Below are 18843 nucleotides of genomic sequence, written 5' to 3'. Positions count from 1 at the left end.
AGGTCAGACATATTTTTTAGCAAATATAGTGGAAGTTGTGGACGTTAGTTAATAACGAGTTGAAAGAATTTATTTGAGATGTGAAGAGGGCAAGAGTTAAGTCAGAAAAGTTGATTGTGTCTATACAGCAAAGTGGTTTTGGATTATCTGAGTGGAAGGGATACTTTAGAGCTACTCAGCTAAGGCACATGTGCTTAAATCAAACATAAGACTGCAACTCAGAGTGAAATGGGATGATGATAAAACAGTGGGGGAATTTGAGGAGAAAGGAGAGTGTAGGGTTTTAGAGGGTCTATATTAGAACATCAAAGTTTCAGAACTTCAAATGTTCTAATATCGACCCCTATTCAGCGAAAGCTGAAAATAGCAAAGTTACAGAAAACCGAATTCTTTCCTAGGGAAAGAATTTGGTTGTCCGTTCCTGTTGCTTCGCTATTTTCAGCTCTGTGGTGGAAAGTTATGGGTCGGGTTCAGGTAAGTATGCGATTGTGTGGATGTGAGGGTTAGGGCGGGTTAGGTGAGTTAGGGTTAGAGCGCGGGTCAGGTAGGTGTGCGAATGTGTGGACATGAGGGTTAGGGTGGGGTAGGTGAGTTAGGGTTAGGGTGTGGGTGAGGTGTGTGTGCGAAAGTGAAGGACCTTAGGGTTAGGGTTTGGGTTAAGGTAAGTGGGTAGATAGTAGTGTATGTACAGTTTAGTGTAGGGTTAGATGTAAGATTTTAGGTGTATGTGTGTGGATTGCTGTTTGTTTGGTGTGTTTGTGTTTTGTGTATGTGTTTTGGAACAGCAAATTTTTTCCCTAGGAAAAAATTCGCTGTTCTGAATTTTCGATGTTATCAGTTTTCGGTTACTATGGGGTCGATATTAGAACATTCGAAGTTCTGAAACTTCGATGTTCTAATATAGACCTGTTTTAGATGCAGGTCATTATGGAGAATAACAATGTAGAATATTATATTCATAAAGTAGCAGAAAATATTCTAAGAACTAAGCCAACATGAGAATGGAGAAAGGAGATTTTACCAATAGGAATGACTACAGGTAGGCCTTTAGAAACCAGGGAAGAGGGGGCTGGAATTTACTGGGGAAAATTAGCAAAGGAATGAAGATACTGGTAACAAATAACTGGAGAGGGGATGGTAATAGAATGGGATGAGTCCAAGCAGAAGTTTTGATTGCAAGTTGGAGACTGTCTTCTCTACCAGGGAATGATTGCAAAGTACAGGTAAAGTACAGTTGTGTACACTTAACATAAATGTAGATGTTCGAGTGTATTCACTGTTGCAGTCATTACATTTGGGTAATCTGCTTGCAGGTTGCCCTCAGTCGGCCTGAATATCAAAGTCTTGGGTCCTGCGTCGGTTGCTGTCTCCTCTTCCATGACGTCAGGTCGTCAGGGGTATAAAACATGCAGCCGACACCATTTTATTCAGTTTTTCTTGCCCCAGATGTCAGGTGCCCCCCAAATGGGGAGCAAAAAAAAAATAAAATAAAAAATATATATATATATATATATATATATATATATATATATATATATATCTAAATAAACAGCAATATATAAGTAAATGCACTTTTAGCAACATTACCTTCATCTAAAAGCAAATACACCACAAAGGCTTTAGAATATAGTGAAGGAAAGTGATGTTATAGAAAAGGGGGATGGTGTGTGGGTAACCCGGACTGCAACAGTGAATACACTCAAACATCTACATTTATGGTAAGTGTACACAACTGTACTATGTTCTTCATGTTTCACTGTTGCAGTCATTACATTTGGGTAGAATCCCAAAGCTATGGATGGGAGGATGGAATTAAATAGCATTAGGAGCGGCTATAAGGCCCTGCAGAACTACAGTGGCAAAGCCTGCCCTGGATTTAGAGAAGAGAGGCAAATGATAATGCATTGTGAAGGTATGAACAGAACTCCAAGTAGCAGCTTCTAGAATGTCTTTGGTTGGAACTCTTCTGAGAAAGGCTGCTGAGGTAGAGGCAGCCCTGGTGGAATGTGACCTGATTCCTTTGGGCACCGGTTTACCATGATGCAAGCAGCAGAAACAAATGCAGTGGCTTATCCATTTAGCAATAGTCTGCTTTGATATAGCCTTCCCCTCTGATCCTGCAGCAAATGCCACCAGTAGTTGCTCAGACTTTCTTAGAGATTTGGTCCTGTTTAAGTAGAATCTGAGTTGTTTGTGTACGTCCAATGAATGCAGAATCCGCTCCCCCTTGTTCTGTGGATTTGGGTAAAAAGTTGGTAGGTGAATAACTTGGTTAAGAGCCACACTGGATACCACCTTAGGCATAAAGGAAGGATTGGTCCTGAGGGACACTCTGTCCGGGTAAATTGTAATAAAAGGCTCCACAGCCATGAGGGCCTGTAGTTCTGAAACCCTTCTTGCTGAAATGATTGTCAAAAGGAAAGCTATTTGCCAAGATAAAAACTTTATATCCGCAGTAGCTACTGGTTCAAAAGGAGGCAGGGTGAGTTTTTCCACCACAAAATTGAGGTCCCATGCAGGAGTTGGTGATCTTCTGGGAGGCCTTACATTTTTAGCCCCTCTAAGATACTGTTTTAGCAGAGGATGAGAAAAGATGGGAGGATCCGTGTTGTAATGAGCCGAGATGGCAGAGGCATGGATTTTTATTGAAAAAAAGATAGGCCCTTGTCAAGCATCTCAGTCAAGTATTGTAAAATCTGAGGGATATTTGGTTTTGCTATGTCCATTTCCTTGTGCTTGGTTCCAAGCACAGAATCTCTTCCATTTATCAGCATAAGATTTTCTAGTACTAGGCCTTCTGGCTTCCAAAATGACATCCATCACAGATTTACTGAGAGGTATTGTTTGAATAATTACATGATCAGCCATGCTGCAAAGTTCAGAGTTTGGAGCTGAGTGTGCAGAATTTGATTGTTCTGCTGAGACAGTAGATGAGGTATTTGAGGCAAGTACCAAGGAGGGAGTCGAGACACATTCCTACCAGTGCTGGTGACACCAGTCCAGAGCAATTAGAATCATGTTTGGTTTTTCCTGTGTGACCTTTAGTAGGACCTTGGAGAAAAGAGGCAAAGGGGGAAAGGTGTAGACTGATAGGTTTTTCCAACTGAAGGATAGGGCATCCATTTTCCATGCTTGTCTGTGATAAATCATTGTACAGAATTTGTCCAGTTGATTATTGTTGGGGGAGGCAAATAGATCTATGTCTGGGCTCCCCCATTTCTGTGTTACCATGCTGAAGATTTGTGGATCCAGTTTCCCCTCGTGCGGGTCCATAAGATTTCTGCTTAGGTCGTCTGCCAGAGTATTCTGTTTTCCTGGCAGGAACTGAGCTTAAAGATGTACTTGGTAAGTCAAGGCTGTGTTCCACAATGCCATGGCTAGTCAGCAAAGGGGGTAGGAATGTGTACCCCCCTGCTTGTTTATGTACCACATAACCATGGTGTTGTCTGTCTTTATCAGTAGTTGTCCTGGATAAAGTAAGTTCTTGAAGGCTATCAGGGCATTCTGAACAGCTAGCATCTCTTTCTGGTTGATATGCAGATGCATTTGTTTTGGGCTCCATATGCCCTGAATGCATCTCCCCACCAGGTGGGCCCCCCAAGCATAGTCTGATGCATCTGTAGTTAGGGTTTGGGTGGCAGGGGGTAGAGTGAATGACAGTCCCTTGTTTTGGTGACATGTCTCTGCCCACCAAAGAAACTCCTGTTGAAGGCAGGGAATGAGAGGAATCATTGTTTCCAGACTGTGACAATGTTGATTCCATAAATTTTTTAGGTACCATTGAAGTTTCCTCATATGCAATCTTGCATATGGAATTAGTAGAATGCAGGATGCCATGAACCCCAAAGCCTGCAGAATTTGTCTTGCAGATAACTGGGTTTTTGTTGCCATCTGTTTGAAATATATAGTCAGTTGCCTCTGTTTGTCTGGCGTAAGATAAGCCATCTGGACAGTTGTATTCAAGCTTGCACCCAGGAATGTAATTATTTGAGAGGGTACCAGTTGTGATTTATTTTCGTTTATTGTGTACCCTAGGCATGTTAGAAGCCTTTTTACAAATGACAGATGCTGAAGAAGAACATCCTTGTTCTCTGCTTGAATGAGACAGTCGTCCAGGTAAGGATACATTTGTATGCTTCTTTGTCTGCAAAATGCAATTACTGGTGCCAGGCACTTTGTAAAGACCCTGGGTGCAGTAGATAAGCCAAAGAGCAGTGCAGAGAATTGGTAATGCATAAATCCCACCTTGAAGTGGAGGTATCTTCTGCACGATTCCTTATTGGGATATGCAAGTATGCCTCTTTTAAGTCTAGAGTCACTAACCAAGCGTTCCTGCCCAGCATAGGTAGTAGCTGTTGTAAAGTCAGCATTCTGAATTTTGGAATGTCCAGGAATGTGTTCAAAATCGATAAGTCCAGTATTGGACAGCAGGCGTTGTCTTTTCTGGGTACCAGGAACAGTCTTGAATAAAAATCTTGTCCTTTTTCCTGTTCTTGTACTGGTTGAATAGCCCCTATATCCATGAGGGACGTAACTTGTTTCTGAGCCTCTGCCCATTGATTTTGTGGCAGATCTGGCCAACTGTTTGGAACTGGCAAAGTATGGAAATTAAATCTGTACCCCTTGGATACAATATTTAATACCCACTTGTCCTGGGTAATAAACTGCCAATTTTGAGCATGAAGTACTAATTTCCCCCCCAAGGGGGCTGCCAAAAGATAAGTGCTTGGTGATGGTAGAGGGAAGTCATTGAGACTGCTTACTGTAGGGTCGTCCTTTGTTTCCTCCAGATTTGGAGGTGGAGGCACCCCATTGCTTTAACCTGTAAGAACCCTGTGATTGGTATCCAGAGCCTTTTGAGCACCTGGATTTACCTTGAGAAGCTCTGTTGGACACAGGAAAGGACCAGTTTTTAGTAGGCCAGTGCCTACTGAATCTGGGTGGCTGCACTTGTAAGAAATCTTTTACAGTTTGCATAGATTTAGCTTTGTCTTCCATTTTCTTTAAAACCTCTTCTGCCTTATTACCAAACAGAGTATCATGTTGTAAAGGGGCATCCAACAATTTAGCTTTAATGTGATCAGGCAGATTTTGCTCCTTGAGCCAGGCATACCTTCTAATGACAGATCCAATAACTGCGGCCCTGCAAGAGGCCTCCAAAGAATCAAAACCGCATTGCAAAGTATGCTTTCCCACCTGTTCTGTTGCATGCAATAATTCCTGTAATTCTTTATTTTCCACACAATTGGAAATCAACATAATTTTCTGTTTCAATAAGCCCATAACATGCTGTTGATATTTAAGCATATGAAACTGGCAGTTTAAGGCCCTAATTGCTAAGGTTGCAGATGCATAAACCTTCTTTCCCCATCTATCCAGCGCCATGGAGTCTGTATCAGAGGGGGTAGGATTTTTGGCTGTAGAGGCCTTTACACCTTTTGGACCCTATGAGATAGTTTCAGGATCAGCAGCAGGATTTTTGAAAATAAATTTGTGGGAGTCAGGAACCCTGTAATATCTGTCTGGCTTACTAGGAGCCGGAGGTAGGGAATCAGGAGCCATGCTTGATTCCGAAAAAACATCATCAACAATGTCTAATACAGGAGGTATAGCCAAAGGCCTATGCTGAGGAAGAAGAAGGAAATCCCTAAGCCTATTTATTGATTCATTGAAATCCTGACTCTCCCAATGAAAATGTTCCCTTAAAGTATGCAAGCTTTCTCCAAAAGAATAATCCTCAGGAGGAGATGCAGATGAGATGGATTCTTCTGCATCTGAATCCTCAAAAGGTGGTATAGAAAAATCCTGATCAGAAGAGGAATCAGAAGAAATAGAAACCTGATCTGAAGATTCATAATCAGTGTCTTGCCTAGGCCTCTTAGCAGGGGGGGGGGGTTGGGAACCCCTGATCAAAGTAATTAAGTCCTCAGCCATTTTGATCATCTGTTTTTTAGGCATTGGGGCCTGAACATGTGGCTCATGCGTCGGTTTTTTAGACTTAGAAGATGTTTTTGATCTTGTTTTTGAAGCTGGCATCAGTTTTATATAAAAATGTTGAGGCCTGAAAACACCCTCAGAAGCCGGTGCCTGCTCAGTGGCTCCGGACCCATCCAAGGGAGAGACATCCGTGGGTTCAATACTCTGAGAATCTCGCGGCATACCGGACTCCACATGGGTATCGGTAGAGGCCTGCGACTCAAAAGTAGCGGGTATCAGGGGCTGCAAAAATGCCTCACTGAGTACCGGCGAACCAGAGATTGGCTTAGGAGAAGCTTCGTCATCGGTTTTGGACCTCGATGGTCTGTCTCTTTCTTTTTCTTTGCGTTTTTTGTGAACTCCCGTAGTTGGATTGCTAACAGATGACATTTCAGGATAATTAAATCTGGATCCAAAATATTTTGAAGCAAAAATATACCGATGCTTAATAGTGCGTTGGTTAAATCTAGCACAAAACTGACACCAAGGCATGTTATGATCTGGGCCTAGGCAAGGAATACAGTACAAATTAAAATCCTTGAGGTATTTGCTTCCCACAAGTAATGCAATTATTAACTTTTACTGACATCGGTAAGGAGCAAGAAAACGTTTCTTCAACAGGGTACTTAGCTTTAGTTAAGACTTCGGTTCTGAAACTTGAATGCGAAAATTTCAGAAGTCGGCCGACCGGCACTTGCGAACTGCTTCTGCTTCGGGCACCGCGCAGCAAGAAAGACTGAATAAAATGGTGTCGGCTGCATGTTTTATACCCCTGACGACCTGACGTCATGGAAGAGGAGACAGCAACCGACGCAGAACCCAAGACTTTGATATTCAGGCCGACTGAGGGCAACCTGCAAACAGATTACCCAAATGTAATAACTGCAACAATAAAACACGAAGAACATCTAGAAAGGCATAAGGGAGAGCTAAGTGAAAGACCAGCTCTGATAACGTTTTTAATTGAGTTTAGAACAGAAGCTGCTTTTAAAAAGGGATAATATTAGTAGGGCATATAACGGATTGCATGATGACTATGAGAATTAATCAGGAAGGACAGAAAATATTAGGAGGAAGAATGGAATGGCAGTATGCAAAAGAACAATGGGAAGTCATTTGTATGCCTCCCAAATATGCAACCAAGTCCAGAAAGTTTAGGATGTTTGGAAGTGTTTGCATAGGTATTTTTATACATTAAGTAGACTTTATAGAAGTTTTCTTCACATAGACAGCCAATGCTAGAGGCGAGATGAGACAGAGAAAGGTAATTGGGGGAATGTTTTTGGGAATATAATGAGTTTGCAGATTTAAAAAATTCCAAGCAGAGTACTCTGTCAGACATCGCTGTGACTAAGGAAATGATTCTTTTGCGCTAGGACACAGGCTCTGAATTGCCCAGACATAATAAGACCTTACTAAGTTTAATGTTGTTGGCTGCCAAAAGCAATTACTAGAGAATGGAGATCAAAATCTAAACCAGCTGTAACTGAAGCTCTGAATATTGTAAAGGAGATAAAACATTGAGATGGGTTCTTCAGTAAAGAGAAGCTGCAAACTGAATAGAAATAAAATCTGTCAGAAGAATGCATGTAGAATAATGTTTATAAGAAGGAGGAGTGAGATTTAAGGGAAGGCAGGAACTGAGCAAGTTGGATAATGTTGGCATGAATGGTAATTGTTAACACAAATAAGTATAATGCCTGAAAAGGAAAAATGTTTGCTATGGTGTGTTTTCTTTCCTGTTATTTTGTGTGCATGTATGTCATTCTCTAAAACATAAGAATTCAATAAAGGTGTTAAGAAAAAGCTCCAAGGTGAAGGTTGCCAGTTCATGGCCTTTAATAAACTGAACTAAACACTTGCTGCTGCTGCTCATTGGTTTTATGTTGTCTGCTTGTTATAAACCATTTTATCTAGAGCTGTGGCTGAGCTGACCTCATACCAAAGTAGATCTCAGATCCTCAGGAACTTGTTCTCAATCTAAACATATCTGTCCATGTTCCTCATGTGTTCAGTTTGGGCACATCAGTTTACCCTGAGAAACACTACCAGCTGCAATGAAACGCTGCTTAACTTTTAGTAATAACTTTTTTGTGTTATTATGACCGTCAGGAAAGTGCAGTTCCTTGTACTGCAAAGAATTCTTAGATTACCACAACTACTTTTTCTTCTCTTAGGTTTCAAGCCAGGAATTTGAGCATACTGTACCACATAATTTAAATATAATGCATCTAAGATTTAGCGTAAATACTTGGTACTGCCTAGTAGTTTGGATTTTAGATATCTTCTACAGTTTAGAAGTTTCCTGAGGACATATACCAGCTGAAGACTTTTCAGGCATATCCTCGTGGTGTAGCTGACAGCATGCTAACCCTCAATGAGATGGAGCAAAACATGAAAGATAATGTGTAGATGAACGTCTGTGGGTCCTTCCCTTCCTCCTCAGCCACACATTGCATCAAGAGCAGAGTGGAAGAGAGTAAGCAGTGTACTACAATACAGAAAGAAGGTTTGACTGTGGAATTCCTTAATACTATGTTGGCATTCTTGCGGAGAGCAAAGTGCCCTCTTTCTGTCTCTTTCATGTTTGCTTTCACAAGCACTGTATCAACAGGCTTTAGTGTAGTTTTCTGTTACTCGTTAGCCCATTTTTTGTATAGCAGGCTGTCACCTACTACTACCGCTATCTAATGTCTGTTTTTATGGACTTGTTACTACTGAAGTAGATAGATATGGTCATCGACTGTCACAGCTGTGTTTATAGTTCATGGTACTAACCTTTCTTTGCAGTTTCCCTGTATCCTGAGGGTGATCATTCACAGCTCTTCTCCACCCACCTTTATTTGTTTTGTTTTTAAGTCTACCTTTCTCCATTCCTGACTAACCAGTCTCCTCCTTTGCTTACTAGTTTGTTCCCCATATTACTAGCCGAGGTAAGAATCATGTCAAGATGAGCAATTATCTGTGAATTATTTTAATTGTGGGAAAAATGTGGGAAGAACTATCCAGGGAATTGTTATGACCAGGCCTGTATAGGCCCTAGGGCCGATAGCCTTGTACCAACATATGAACCTATGAACCTATTTATTTTTTACCCCACCACTTTTTTCCTGCCCCAGGTCTGACAAACAGAGATGTGAGTGAGTTACTAAGTTCACTGATGATCTGCAGGTACTCTCTCCTATTGTGCTCAGGAGGGCTTAGGCCCGCAGTCATCATTGTGAGTCTCAGGCTATTTGACTCAGTCTGCCTTTCCTGATTAAGGAAGTGAAAGAAGGAAACCAAGGAAGGAAGGAAGAAAGAAAGAGAGAGAAAGAAGAGAAATGAAAAAAAAAATGACATTCAGTCAAGTATGTGAATATGGGCTGTTGAACTCTCTTCAGAGAATCTGGGCTCACTTTAACATGATTTGATGAAATAGTGTTTTCACTAACATATACCTATCTGTTATATGACTTCAGCATTCCTTCAGTTTCATCCCTGATCATTTTTTTCTGCCAAAAAGCAAATTACTTCATTAACTTCTACCTGAAAACAGTGTAAACTTAAAGTTATTTGTTCACAGGCATTAGGGTTTCCTCAGCTAAGTTTGTTTGAAGTCATCAAAAGAGCCAAATCATCTGAAGTACAAACCGGAATTTTCTGTTCTTGTTAGGGCAGTAGTTTCTTCCATTTGTCCAATCCATGCTAGGTTCTTAGGCTAACAAGATCCTGCTAAACATGACGAATGATGCTAACTTATATAATGTGTGTGTGTGTGTGTGTGTGTGTGTGTGTGTGTGTGTGTGTGTGTGTGTGTGTGTGTGTGTGTGTGTGTGTGTGTTCAAATATTGCAGCACTTTAATTCATTAATTAGCTTTGTTTGGTACTCTGAGCTCCCATACTACAGCAAGGGGCTTAAATTCATACTGGCATTGAAGCGTGCAAACTGGAACATCTTACTAAATATATTAAATATATTAAATATAAATATAAATATAGTAAAACATCATTTGTTAAAATACCATTAAAATTCATTCATTTTAAGACTTCTGTTTAATAAATTTATACATAGGAAAAAATAAATACATATATATATTTAATATATTTAGTAAGAAATGTATTTTATATAAACTTTTAATAAATGGGTAACATAATAAGATAACTGAATTTTAATTAATGGTGAAATTTTATTGGTTGATTAGGTCTGTTTGTAGTATAAATTAAAGGTTTTAGGATATGCTGGTCATCTGATGAAGCCATTTCAATGACGAAAACGCATGTGATTGTATAGTTAAGGCGTTTATGATAAAGGAATTACAAGTGTCTTTGTGTTCATGCAATAAAACTGCTTAAATTTGGTGGTTTGGAGTCGTTCATCGTGAATACTGCTTGCTTGTTTGGTTATGTATTAGGCATTCCTATTAACAAAGTAACATACTTGCCTACTCTGTTAAACACATTCATTGGGTCCGTTGTTGATATATTGACAGCTGAGCTAATTTTAAAAGACAAATACTTAACCATTCAAGACTGAAAACATTACTGCTGACTATCTGTTTTATATTGCTTTGTAAACATGCTGAAGCTGAAAAAGAGCCTGGGAACCTGCAAAATACTAAACAGGTCAAAGCGTATGCCAACATTTCTTTAATGATATTTATTTATGTATTGTTTTGAAACATCATGCTTTTGAAAGTCTGTATCTTGAATTTCAAGTTCAGTCTGGTAAAAACATGCATTTATTTAAATGAATTGTTGGAAACTTACATACAGCTAACTGTAGCCAACAAAAACTTGACATTTTGAACTGTGTGTGTTGGGGGAGAGGCTGCCCTTACCTACATGTTGTAACAGTTGAGAGGTAATACAAATTAAGTAAAGGGAATCAAATGTATGGTTGACTTTGCCCCTCACAGATAACGGTCTCTTAAATAAAATTTCAGTCCATTTTGGAGTGCTGGTTTCAGTACACTGTTTATACTCTTGGGCTTTAAATGGCAGTAGCAGTCCCAAAAAAATTGCAAGCAGGGCCTTACATTTATTTACTTAGTATATTTGTATATTGCTTATTAAAATACTTACATGTATAATCCTAGACATCTAACATAAAAGAAAAAAAAACAGCAAAACAAGGGAAGGCAAATGAGGGTCTGAATATATTCTGCTGTAAAGATGGAACTTTTGGGGATCAGTCTGATTCCACAGACTTAGTGCAAGGTTGTTTCTAGTGTAACTCACGGAACAACTAGTCACCTCACAACTGATGACCTAAGTGTCTAGCTAGGACACAAGATATCAGGAATTCCTTAAGATAAACAGGTCCCAGTTAGTGGAAGGTAGAATAGGTGAGGCTCAAGATTTCTTAGATACATCTGGAATGCCATTGCAGGTCCCACAAGACTGGAGTATCATTACTAGTACAGGGAGTACCAGTCAACATTTGGTTGCAGAATTCTGCACCCACTGCATTCAGGTCAGATTGCTACTCATAAGCTAAAGGCAGATGGCATTACAGTAATCTGTGTACAAAGTACCAGCACATGAACCACCACTGCCAATCAGAAGATAATATAAAATGCTTCATCCAAAAATGTTCTTCAGATGACAATAAAATGTCCTGACCACTGATGTCACACATAGGCTGTTCACAAGGATGGCACTGCTGTGAAGGAATGAGCACTTAAACACTTCACTGCATGGAATATGAAGCCCTTCATAAGACATCTCATGCATGAAGTACAACTCTAAGCTTAGAACTGTATTATCAGCTGAGCATAGCAGTTGCATTGTTATGTATGAGTTGCTCAGGCAGTAGTTTGCACAAAGTCTGTGTCAGATCAGTGAAAAGTTGTGGGCAGTTTGGCTACACCAGACAGAGGCACAGACACAAATGCATTTGAGACCTGTTTTCTTTTGGTTTTATGGAAGTCACAGCACTGTGTCACTTTTCAGCTGCTTAAACTAGTACTTGTGTTGTGCCACAGTGTTTGGAAAATATCAGGGCCTCTTGACCTGTTTTTTTTGCAAATGTCATGGTCACCAAGCTGTATCAGACTAAAGAAAAACACTTGTGGGGGGGGGGGGTCATAAAGGTTACCACAAAGTGTACACTATGTGTACACTTTATGTAACCTTTCTGACTGAACAGATGACAAAAGCATTGTGGAGGGCTGTTCTTGAATTACGAAAAGTTACCTCAAGGTATATACATAGTGTACACCTCGTTTTAATCTTTATAACTTCCCCTGTAGTTGTACATTCTTAGAAGTTCCTTGAATAGAGGTCCATAAGCAAACTGATGTCTGCAAGTCTCCACAAAGCACAGTAAACTCTGCAACTGCATTTATATCACAGCTGATGTGCAAATTAAGTGTTTTAAGCAACATCCAAGTCACCACATGTGTTTTTAGTCCTGTGTATATGTACGTGTGTGTGTATGTGTGTGTGTGTGTGTGTGTGTGTGTGTGTGTGTGTGTGTGTGTGCGTGCGCTCACGTGTGTGTGTATGTATGTGTACATGCTCACTGGGGGATAAGGTCATTTGTCGATTAACCAGAATATGTTACTTATGCAGTAAAGGTTAACATGGGAAAAGGAGTAGGTTGATCTGCTAATGAGGATGATACTTTCTCCAGGACTCCCCTGTCTACTTGTTGGGTTCTTCTGCTGAACACTGGTGTACTGACTATATATTTTTGAGAAAATGATCACTAGTCAGTGTATAATCATGTGCACAAGATTTGGAACCAACAGTAGTTAAAATAACTTAAACTTAGTAAAAACATAAACCTGGGCGGCCACGGTGGTGCAGGGGTTAGCATTGCCACCTCACAGTAAGAGGTTCTCCAGTTCGATTCTTAGCTGGGGTGCCTTCTGTGCGAAGACTGCATGTCCTCCCTGTGGTCGCGTGGGTTTCCTCCGGGTGCTCCGGTTTCCTCCCACATACCAAAGACATGCTGTAGGTGGATTGGACACTCTAAATTGGCCCTAGGCATGAGTGCGTGCATGTGTGGAAGGCTGGGTGCCGGGCTGGCAACTCAACACCGTAAAACTCCACTGCCAATCATGAGTTGACAGGTGATCCCCTGTGGCGACCGCTAACCGGGAAAAAGCCGAAAGAAGAAGAAGAAGTAAAAACATAAACCTGTCCTTAATGGTACAATGCAAAAAAAAAAAAAAAAAAATTCATGCTCTACGTGAGAAAACCACAAAAAAAATAAAAATAAAAAAATCCCAGTATCAAAACTGCTTCAGACAGTACTGGACTTATAGCCCGACAATGTAGAGCAACTTGATTTCAGATATTAAAAGCATATGATACTTCATTGTCTTACACTGCTTTTCCATTTTCTCTACAGCCTACATTGATACAAAGAATTTGTTTCATTCATCCTTTTCTAGGCCCTCTTTGTGTGCACTCAGCTGAGCATCAGCTGCTCTGTACAGCTCTGTTATAATTATAGTTATTTCTTACTGTCGTAGTACTAACCCCCTAGGGCTAGGATTGCTCCTCTTGTAATTTGAGAAGGTGATTTGAAAGAAGCTAGCAGCATCACACATTCTGTCTTGCATATTGGTAAATTTTTTGAAGGCCTTCACTTGGTGGAGTGTGGAGTTCATTACTATATGTACTGTCAGTTAGTTCCTGCCCCCCCACCACTTCTGTGGCAAATGTTAACAGCAATTTAATGCACCATTATAACATTGTCCCCCACATCACCAAAGGCATGTTAAAGTGCCAGCAGAAACCCCTCCCTACTAGACTGGTAAACCACCAGAAAGCTGCTGCTTTCCACATACCTTCACTAGTTTCTCCAGCTCTCAATCCACTAATCAAACTCACATTGCCTGGTTTGTAGTCACAGATCCATCCCCTTCTGTCCCATGGAGCAGGAAAGGTTTCAGTCAATCAGAGGTGGACACAAAGCAAAAACACATGGTATTTAAAGAAAGCTATGTTTCTAAGGGTGTGGTGGTGTGTGTGTGTGTGTGTGTGTGTGTGTGTGTGTGTGTGTGTGTGTGTGTGTGTGTGTGTGTGTGTGTGTGTGTGTGATTTGGAGTGCTGCATGCATTATTTCTTTAGCAATTGATTAGTTGACTGAATAATTAGTGGTGAAAATAAGGTTGCCTTACCTACCCGTCTCTCTATGCTTTTCTTTTTTCCTTCATTAAAAACTATGACTGTAGCATTATAAGGGAGAAAGGTTCTGATTCCAAAACCTAATAACAGGTTCACAGTTTTTTGCAAGGCATAAAGCCCAGAAGACCACTGAGGAGCGTAGCACAATTTTCCAGTTGCTCCAAAGTGCCTTCTGGTTAAGTGGCTTGCTTAAAGTCACAAAGTATACAAATGAACCATGATATCCTCAAAATCTCAACCACATGAAGCAGCTCATAGCCTTATTTGTCAGCATTTACTGCAAAATCTTTTGTCTTAGTGCTAACCAGTGAACAAAATGCCTTATCAAAAAGCATAAAATATGAAATTTATAGTGATTCCCATTATTATTCATAATTCCCAGCCCCGCATTTAAAGTGCAACGGACATTACTGTATCATGAAGTAATATATTTAGCTAAATATTGACCAAACGCCTGACTAATCACTTGTAAAAATGAACATTACTTAGGTACTCTGTAAATATGAACATTAGTTGGGCACTGTCCACTATTTCTTAGTGCCCAGAGGCTTGAAAGATGTTAGGCCTCACTAAAAAGGTATGTATGATGCCACAATAACTTAGAAAATAAAACTCCTTAGCTTCCTCTCTATAGTTATTGTACATGAAAACTGATTAAAGTTCAGGAAGGGCAGTAACCTGCCTAGTGATTACTTACAGCACAGGAAACAGGACTTGTGGTAATAGTTTCCATCACACTGCACCTCCTCTGCAAAATATACAGTCTTCTGGCAGACACCACACTGTTTTCCACCACCCCAGTTTGGCATTCTATGGAAAAAAGAAGAACAGAAATGCAGGTCATTACATATCACGTACACACATCATATCTTTCCTGTACTTGGTTGCTTCGAAGATGATAGAAAATGATTATTTAGTTATCGAATGTTGCTATTTCTGTCATTCTATGTCTGTAAATCACTATGACTGATGTTTCGCTTCCACCTACTTGAAAGTCAACTCCTTAAATTAAAGCTTTTGTCTGCCAACAGTATCTCATTTTGTAATTAATTTGCATTGATAATTATAAATTACATGAATAAAGCTGGTTTACAAAGAGATAACGAGTTCTTTGTTGCACTTCTTAGAGCAAGAAATCTGGATAGAGAGTAAGATAATGGGGAGGCGAAGGCTCGAAAACAGATAGGGTTTCAGTCTTGCTCTTATAAACTTAGAAAGATGACAGAATAACAGGATTTAACAGGACTCATGCTACTGTGCATGTTTTAAAGAATTTAATGTCTGAAATGCAAATGTATGTCATTATTTAGGGATTTCAGTCCACAGTGATTTTCCAGAAAAAACACAACATTTTATGAGGAAAAAACACAAAATTTGAGGCAAAAATATGGACATTCTGCATAAATCTCGACAGTTGAGAGTTATGAATGCATGGCTTAAAAGAGATGACTATACATTTAGAATAAAACTTCAATTTGTTCTCCAGCTACTCACTTAATTCAGTTCATATTCCCAGTTGCAGATTTGTTTTATAAACTCTGAAACTGATCTGTTGTACATCTGTTTTGTTTTTGGGTCTCAGATTCTTCAGAATATGAAGTAACACTGTGGTACTACTGACTGACCTGTTACACCTGATTCTACAAATTTCAGTAAGTCCACACATTGGCTACAGTTCTCCATATCATAATAAAACATGGGAGGAAATGCTCTGTAAACAGTCTTAGAAGATGCCACACATGATAAGAACTCAAAACTGATATGCTGTGGTAACCTACACTTTCAGTGCTTCTTCTGTCAAATATGCTGAAAAGTTGGTGCACTCCTCAGGCACAAAAAGGGTGCTTCCAGTCAGCACTGTAGAGTGCATAGTATCTAGCCCACGGCTCCTTGTTTTTATACCTTGAAATGCCTACAGAACAATCCTTTCCCATCTACTACTACAGGAGGAGTTAATTTCAGCTTTGTACCCTTTCATGCTTACTGCAGAAAAGATCTGACACAGAATAGAAGTTTGCTGTATACCTTCTTGACTGTAGTAATCTATGTAAAAACCTTTTAAAAAACTCATATTTTCCTATCTCAGAGAAGGAGAAGACCCTCTGCTACAAACCACTGTGCTAAGACCATTGTTCACCTCTGGCACATTAACTAAAACTGACAGAACAGAAACACATTGCTGTCTCCCTGTGTATCTTCTTATGAACCTGCTTTAATTGCCTGCTCAGTTGTGAAATGGCTACTGATTATGACATCCTTTATTTATGGTTTTGCTAATTGGGGTAAAGCACTGATCCAAATGGACTATTTTCAGACTCAGTGTGGGTGCATAGTTATACACAATACTGATATTCCCTTGAATAACAAGTAAAGAATACACAAAACATAATAATTACAATGAATAGAAAATGAGAGAATAAAGTGAGATGAATGTAGTAAGAGATCTATAGAACAATAAAATGTGAGTAAGGGATAATACATATTTGACTAAGTAAAGGAAACGAGTGGGATCATTGAATGCTGTTCATCAAAAATATGGTTCATGTTAAGCAGTTGTGTAGCTTGTTGTAGGCTGCCAAGAGGGGATATATCAGTTTTCCCAGAGGGGTAGCAACTTCAGATTGATTGCATTATGCTGGGCGTACAAGGGGTACAGCTGTTCCGTGGGGGGTGGGGGGGAGGCTTTGCCCACACATTATTTTTTTATAATAATTTTGGTGAAAACATGCTTGCAAGTCTGTGCTTTTAGGGAATTGTGCTTGAAGCATTTCACCACACTGTGTGCTGCAGTATCACATTTGAGGGAATAACTATGAAACCATTTGCTCTATCTCTAATGGTGCCATTCTCCTTCACAGAGAAAGAACTTACATCTGTCCATTATTCCTTTACATTCTCAGCCCCTTGTGTATAGGCCTGTCATCCTTCTCATGTCAGTATGCTTGCACCACTTCATCACTATCAGAGACAAATGCTTCTGAATAGTCCCCAGTCTTTAATTTAAATGATGTCTTACTTAGTCTTTATTTCTCTCTTACTGTTAAAGTATCATTTTTTTTCCTCATTCAGTCTCCCTTACCTTACTTAAGTTTATTCTTACTACAACATCCCTTCCCCCACTACTTCTTGTAACAATATCACAGCTCTGCAACCTGCAGCCTATTCATTCCCCAGGCAAGGGGGAGTTCCAGTAGTGGTGCCATCATCTGGGGGGGGTCCTGGCTTTTCTTTAATCTCATTGTTTTATCTTTGCTCATGTCAGTCTAAAGCTAGGATAGAGCACATCTACAGCTTCTGCAAGTTGTGCCCCCTTGGTCAGGTTTCCCTCCCTTCCTTGAAAGTAGGTGAGTCCGTTTGATCTCCAGTCTCCTGTAGGAATCTAGAGCATTAGCTGCACCCTGAACATGTGTGCCCAAGCCTCTCCTAAGGGAATAATGCAGGCTTTATCCATCCATCCCTTAAAGTTTGCCAGTTAAGCCCGCTTGATGCAGTGACCTCATCGAATGTTAACTACTGATTTTGTGACTGTCTTACAAAGGCTGATGCAAATCTTGGCATAAGGTAATCTTTTCTGTACCTTTTGCCTGTTACTGTGGGTCATGGCGGACAACTGATACCAAGTCAACAAAGACAGATGAATGAAAAATAAATAAATATGAACCCAAGGCTTTAGCAGGAGAGCTGTTAACTCAGTTCATTTCCCAGAGCAATATGTGAAAGAGAGAAAATGTTTTCACACCACCTGTCTTCAGACAGGTACAGTAGCCTTTTAGTTACATAATTTATTTAACACAGTCTGCGTATTAAACATATGTAAGAAGAAACCAGTGACAGTGAGTGTTGTAGCTGATTCACCTTGTTCCAGTTTGTTTTTTTGTACTTTTACTAGGTGCACTGTCATACTAGCATTATAAATACAAAAAGGTTTTGTGCAATGGGGAATATCGGTCCACACCTTTTTCTGAGATCTACCTTGGTAACACTTCAGAAATAAAAGTAATCTGCAAATTTGACTTGTGGACACAGCACCAGAACAGAAAGAGTACACAGCTCTGCAGGAACACTGTGCACTGATTGATTCCTCAGGGCAAATATCAGCCTGGAAACAGAAACGTAACTACAGCATGTGCAGATTATGGTACATTTTACACTTTGCAGTACGGCCCTTAGCTCACAGTTGAGACTAGTGCTCCAGTCCATAGATAAAGACCACATGATCTGACCATGTCCTATTCCATATGGACACACAGCAGACTTTTTTTAAACAAGAAACATCTTTATTAAATTATCACTTATGACATAGGCAATCATAAATGTATATAAATGAAAACAAACCATATTGACATAATCTTAGTTGCAAATATTAATCATCACAAACCATATTGACATAATTTTAGTTGCAAACATTATACATCACTTATAATCTACTCAATCATTGTCAGTCAAACATTACATAGTTCATTCAAATCCTGCCTTCTTTTAAACCTCATTCATTCCCTGTATGTACTGTTCCCACAATTCCCATTTTTTCTATGTAATTTGCTCCTATCTTTTTCTAAAGATCCCAATTCCAGTTATTTTATCTCTGTTACTATATTCATTATTTTTAGTTCAATTGGTTTAGACTTTGATTTCCATTTTCTAGTAATTATTTTTTTAAAGCCACCATAATTAGACTCAACAAGGACTTATTATGTCTAGGCAATTCCAGTTCTGTATCATAGCAGAGAAAAAATTATTTCCTTA

At 39.7% G+C, this 18843-nt stretch overlaps 1 protein-coding gene across 1 annotated transcript in view; it reads right to left on the bottom strand.

Moving 5' to 3' along the window:
- CSRP1 (cysteine and glycine rich protein 1) overlaps window positions 1–18843 on the bottom strand; it is a 325730-nt gene that overhangs the window by 218960 nt on the left and 87927 nt on the right. Inside the window, exon 2 of the mRNA XM_044076518.1 lies at window positions 14795–14907. Coding sequence (XP_043932453.1) covers window positions 14795–14906 — 112 coding nt within the window. The 5' untranslated portion in view covers window position 14907. The remainder of the gene's footprint in view (window positions 1–14794; window positions 14908–18843) is intronic.

Source organism: Protopterus annectens, chromosome 7.part0 (assembly GCF_019279795.1).
Source record: "Protopterus annectens isolate FY-2018-M chromosome 7.part0, PAN1.0, whole genome shotgun sequence".
Lineage (NCBI taxonomy): Eukaryota > Metazoa > Chordata > Ceratodontiformes > Protopteridae > Protopterus > Protopterus annectens.
The sequence above is the reverse complement of the archived record's forward strand: the minus strand, read 5'-3'. Positions and strand labels throughout refer to the sequence as shown.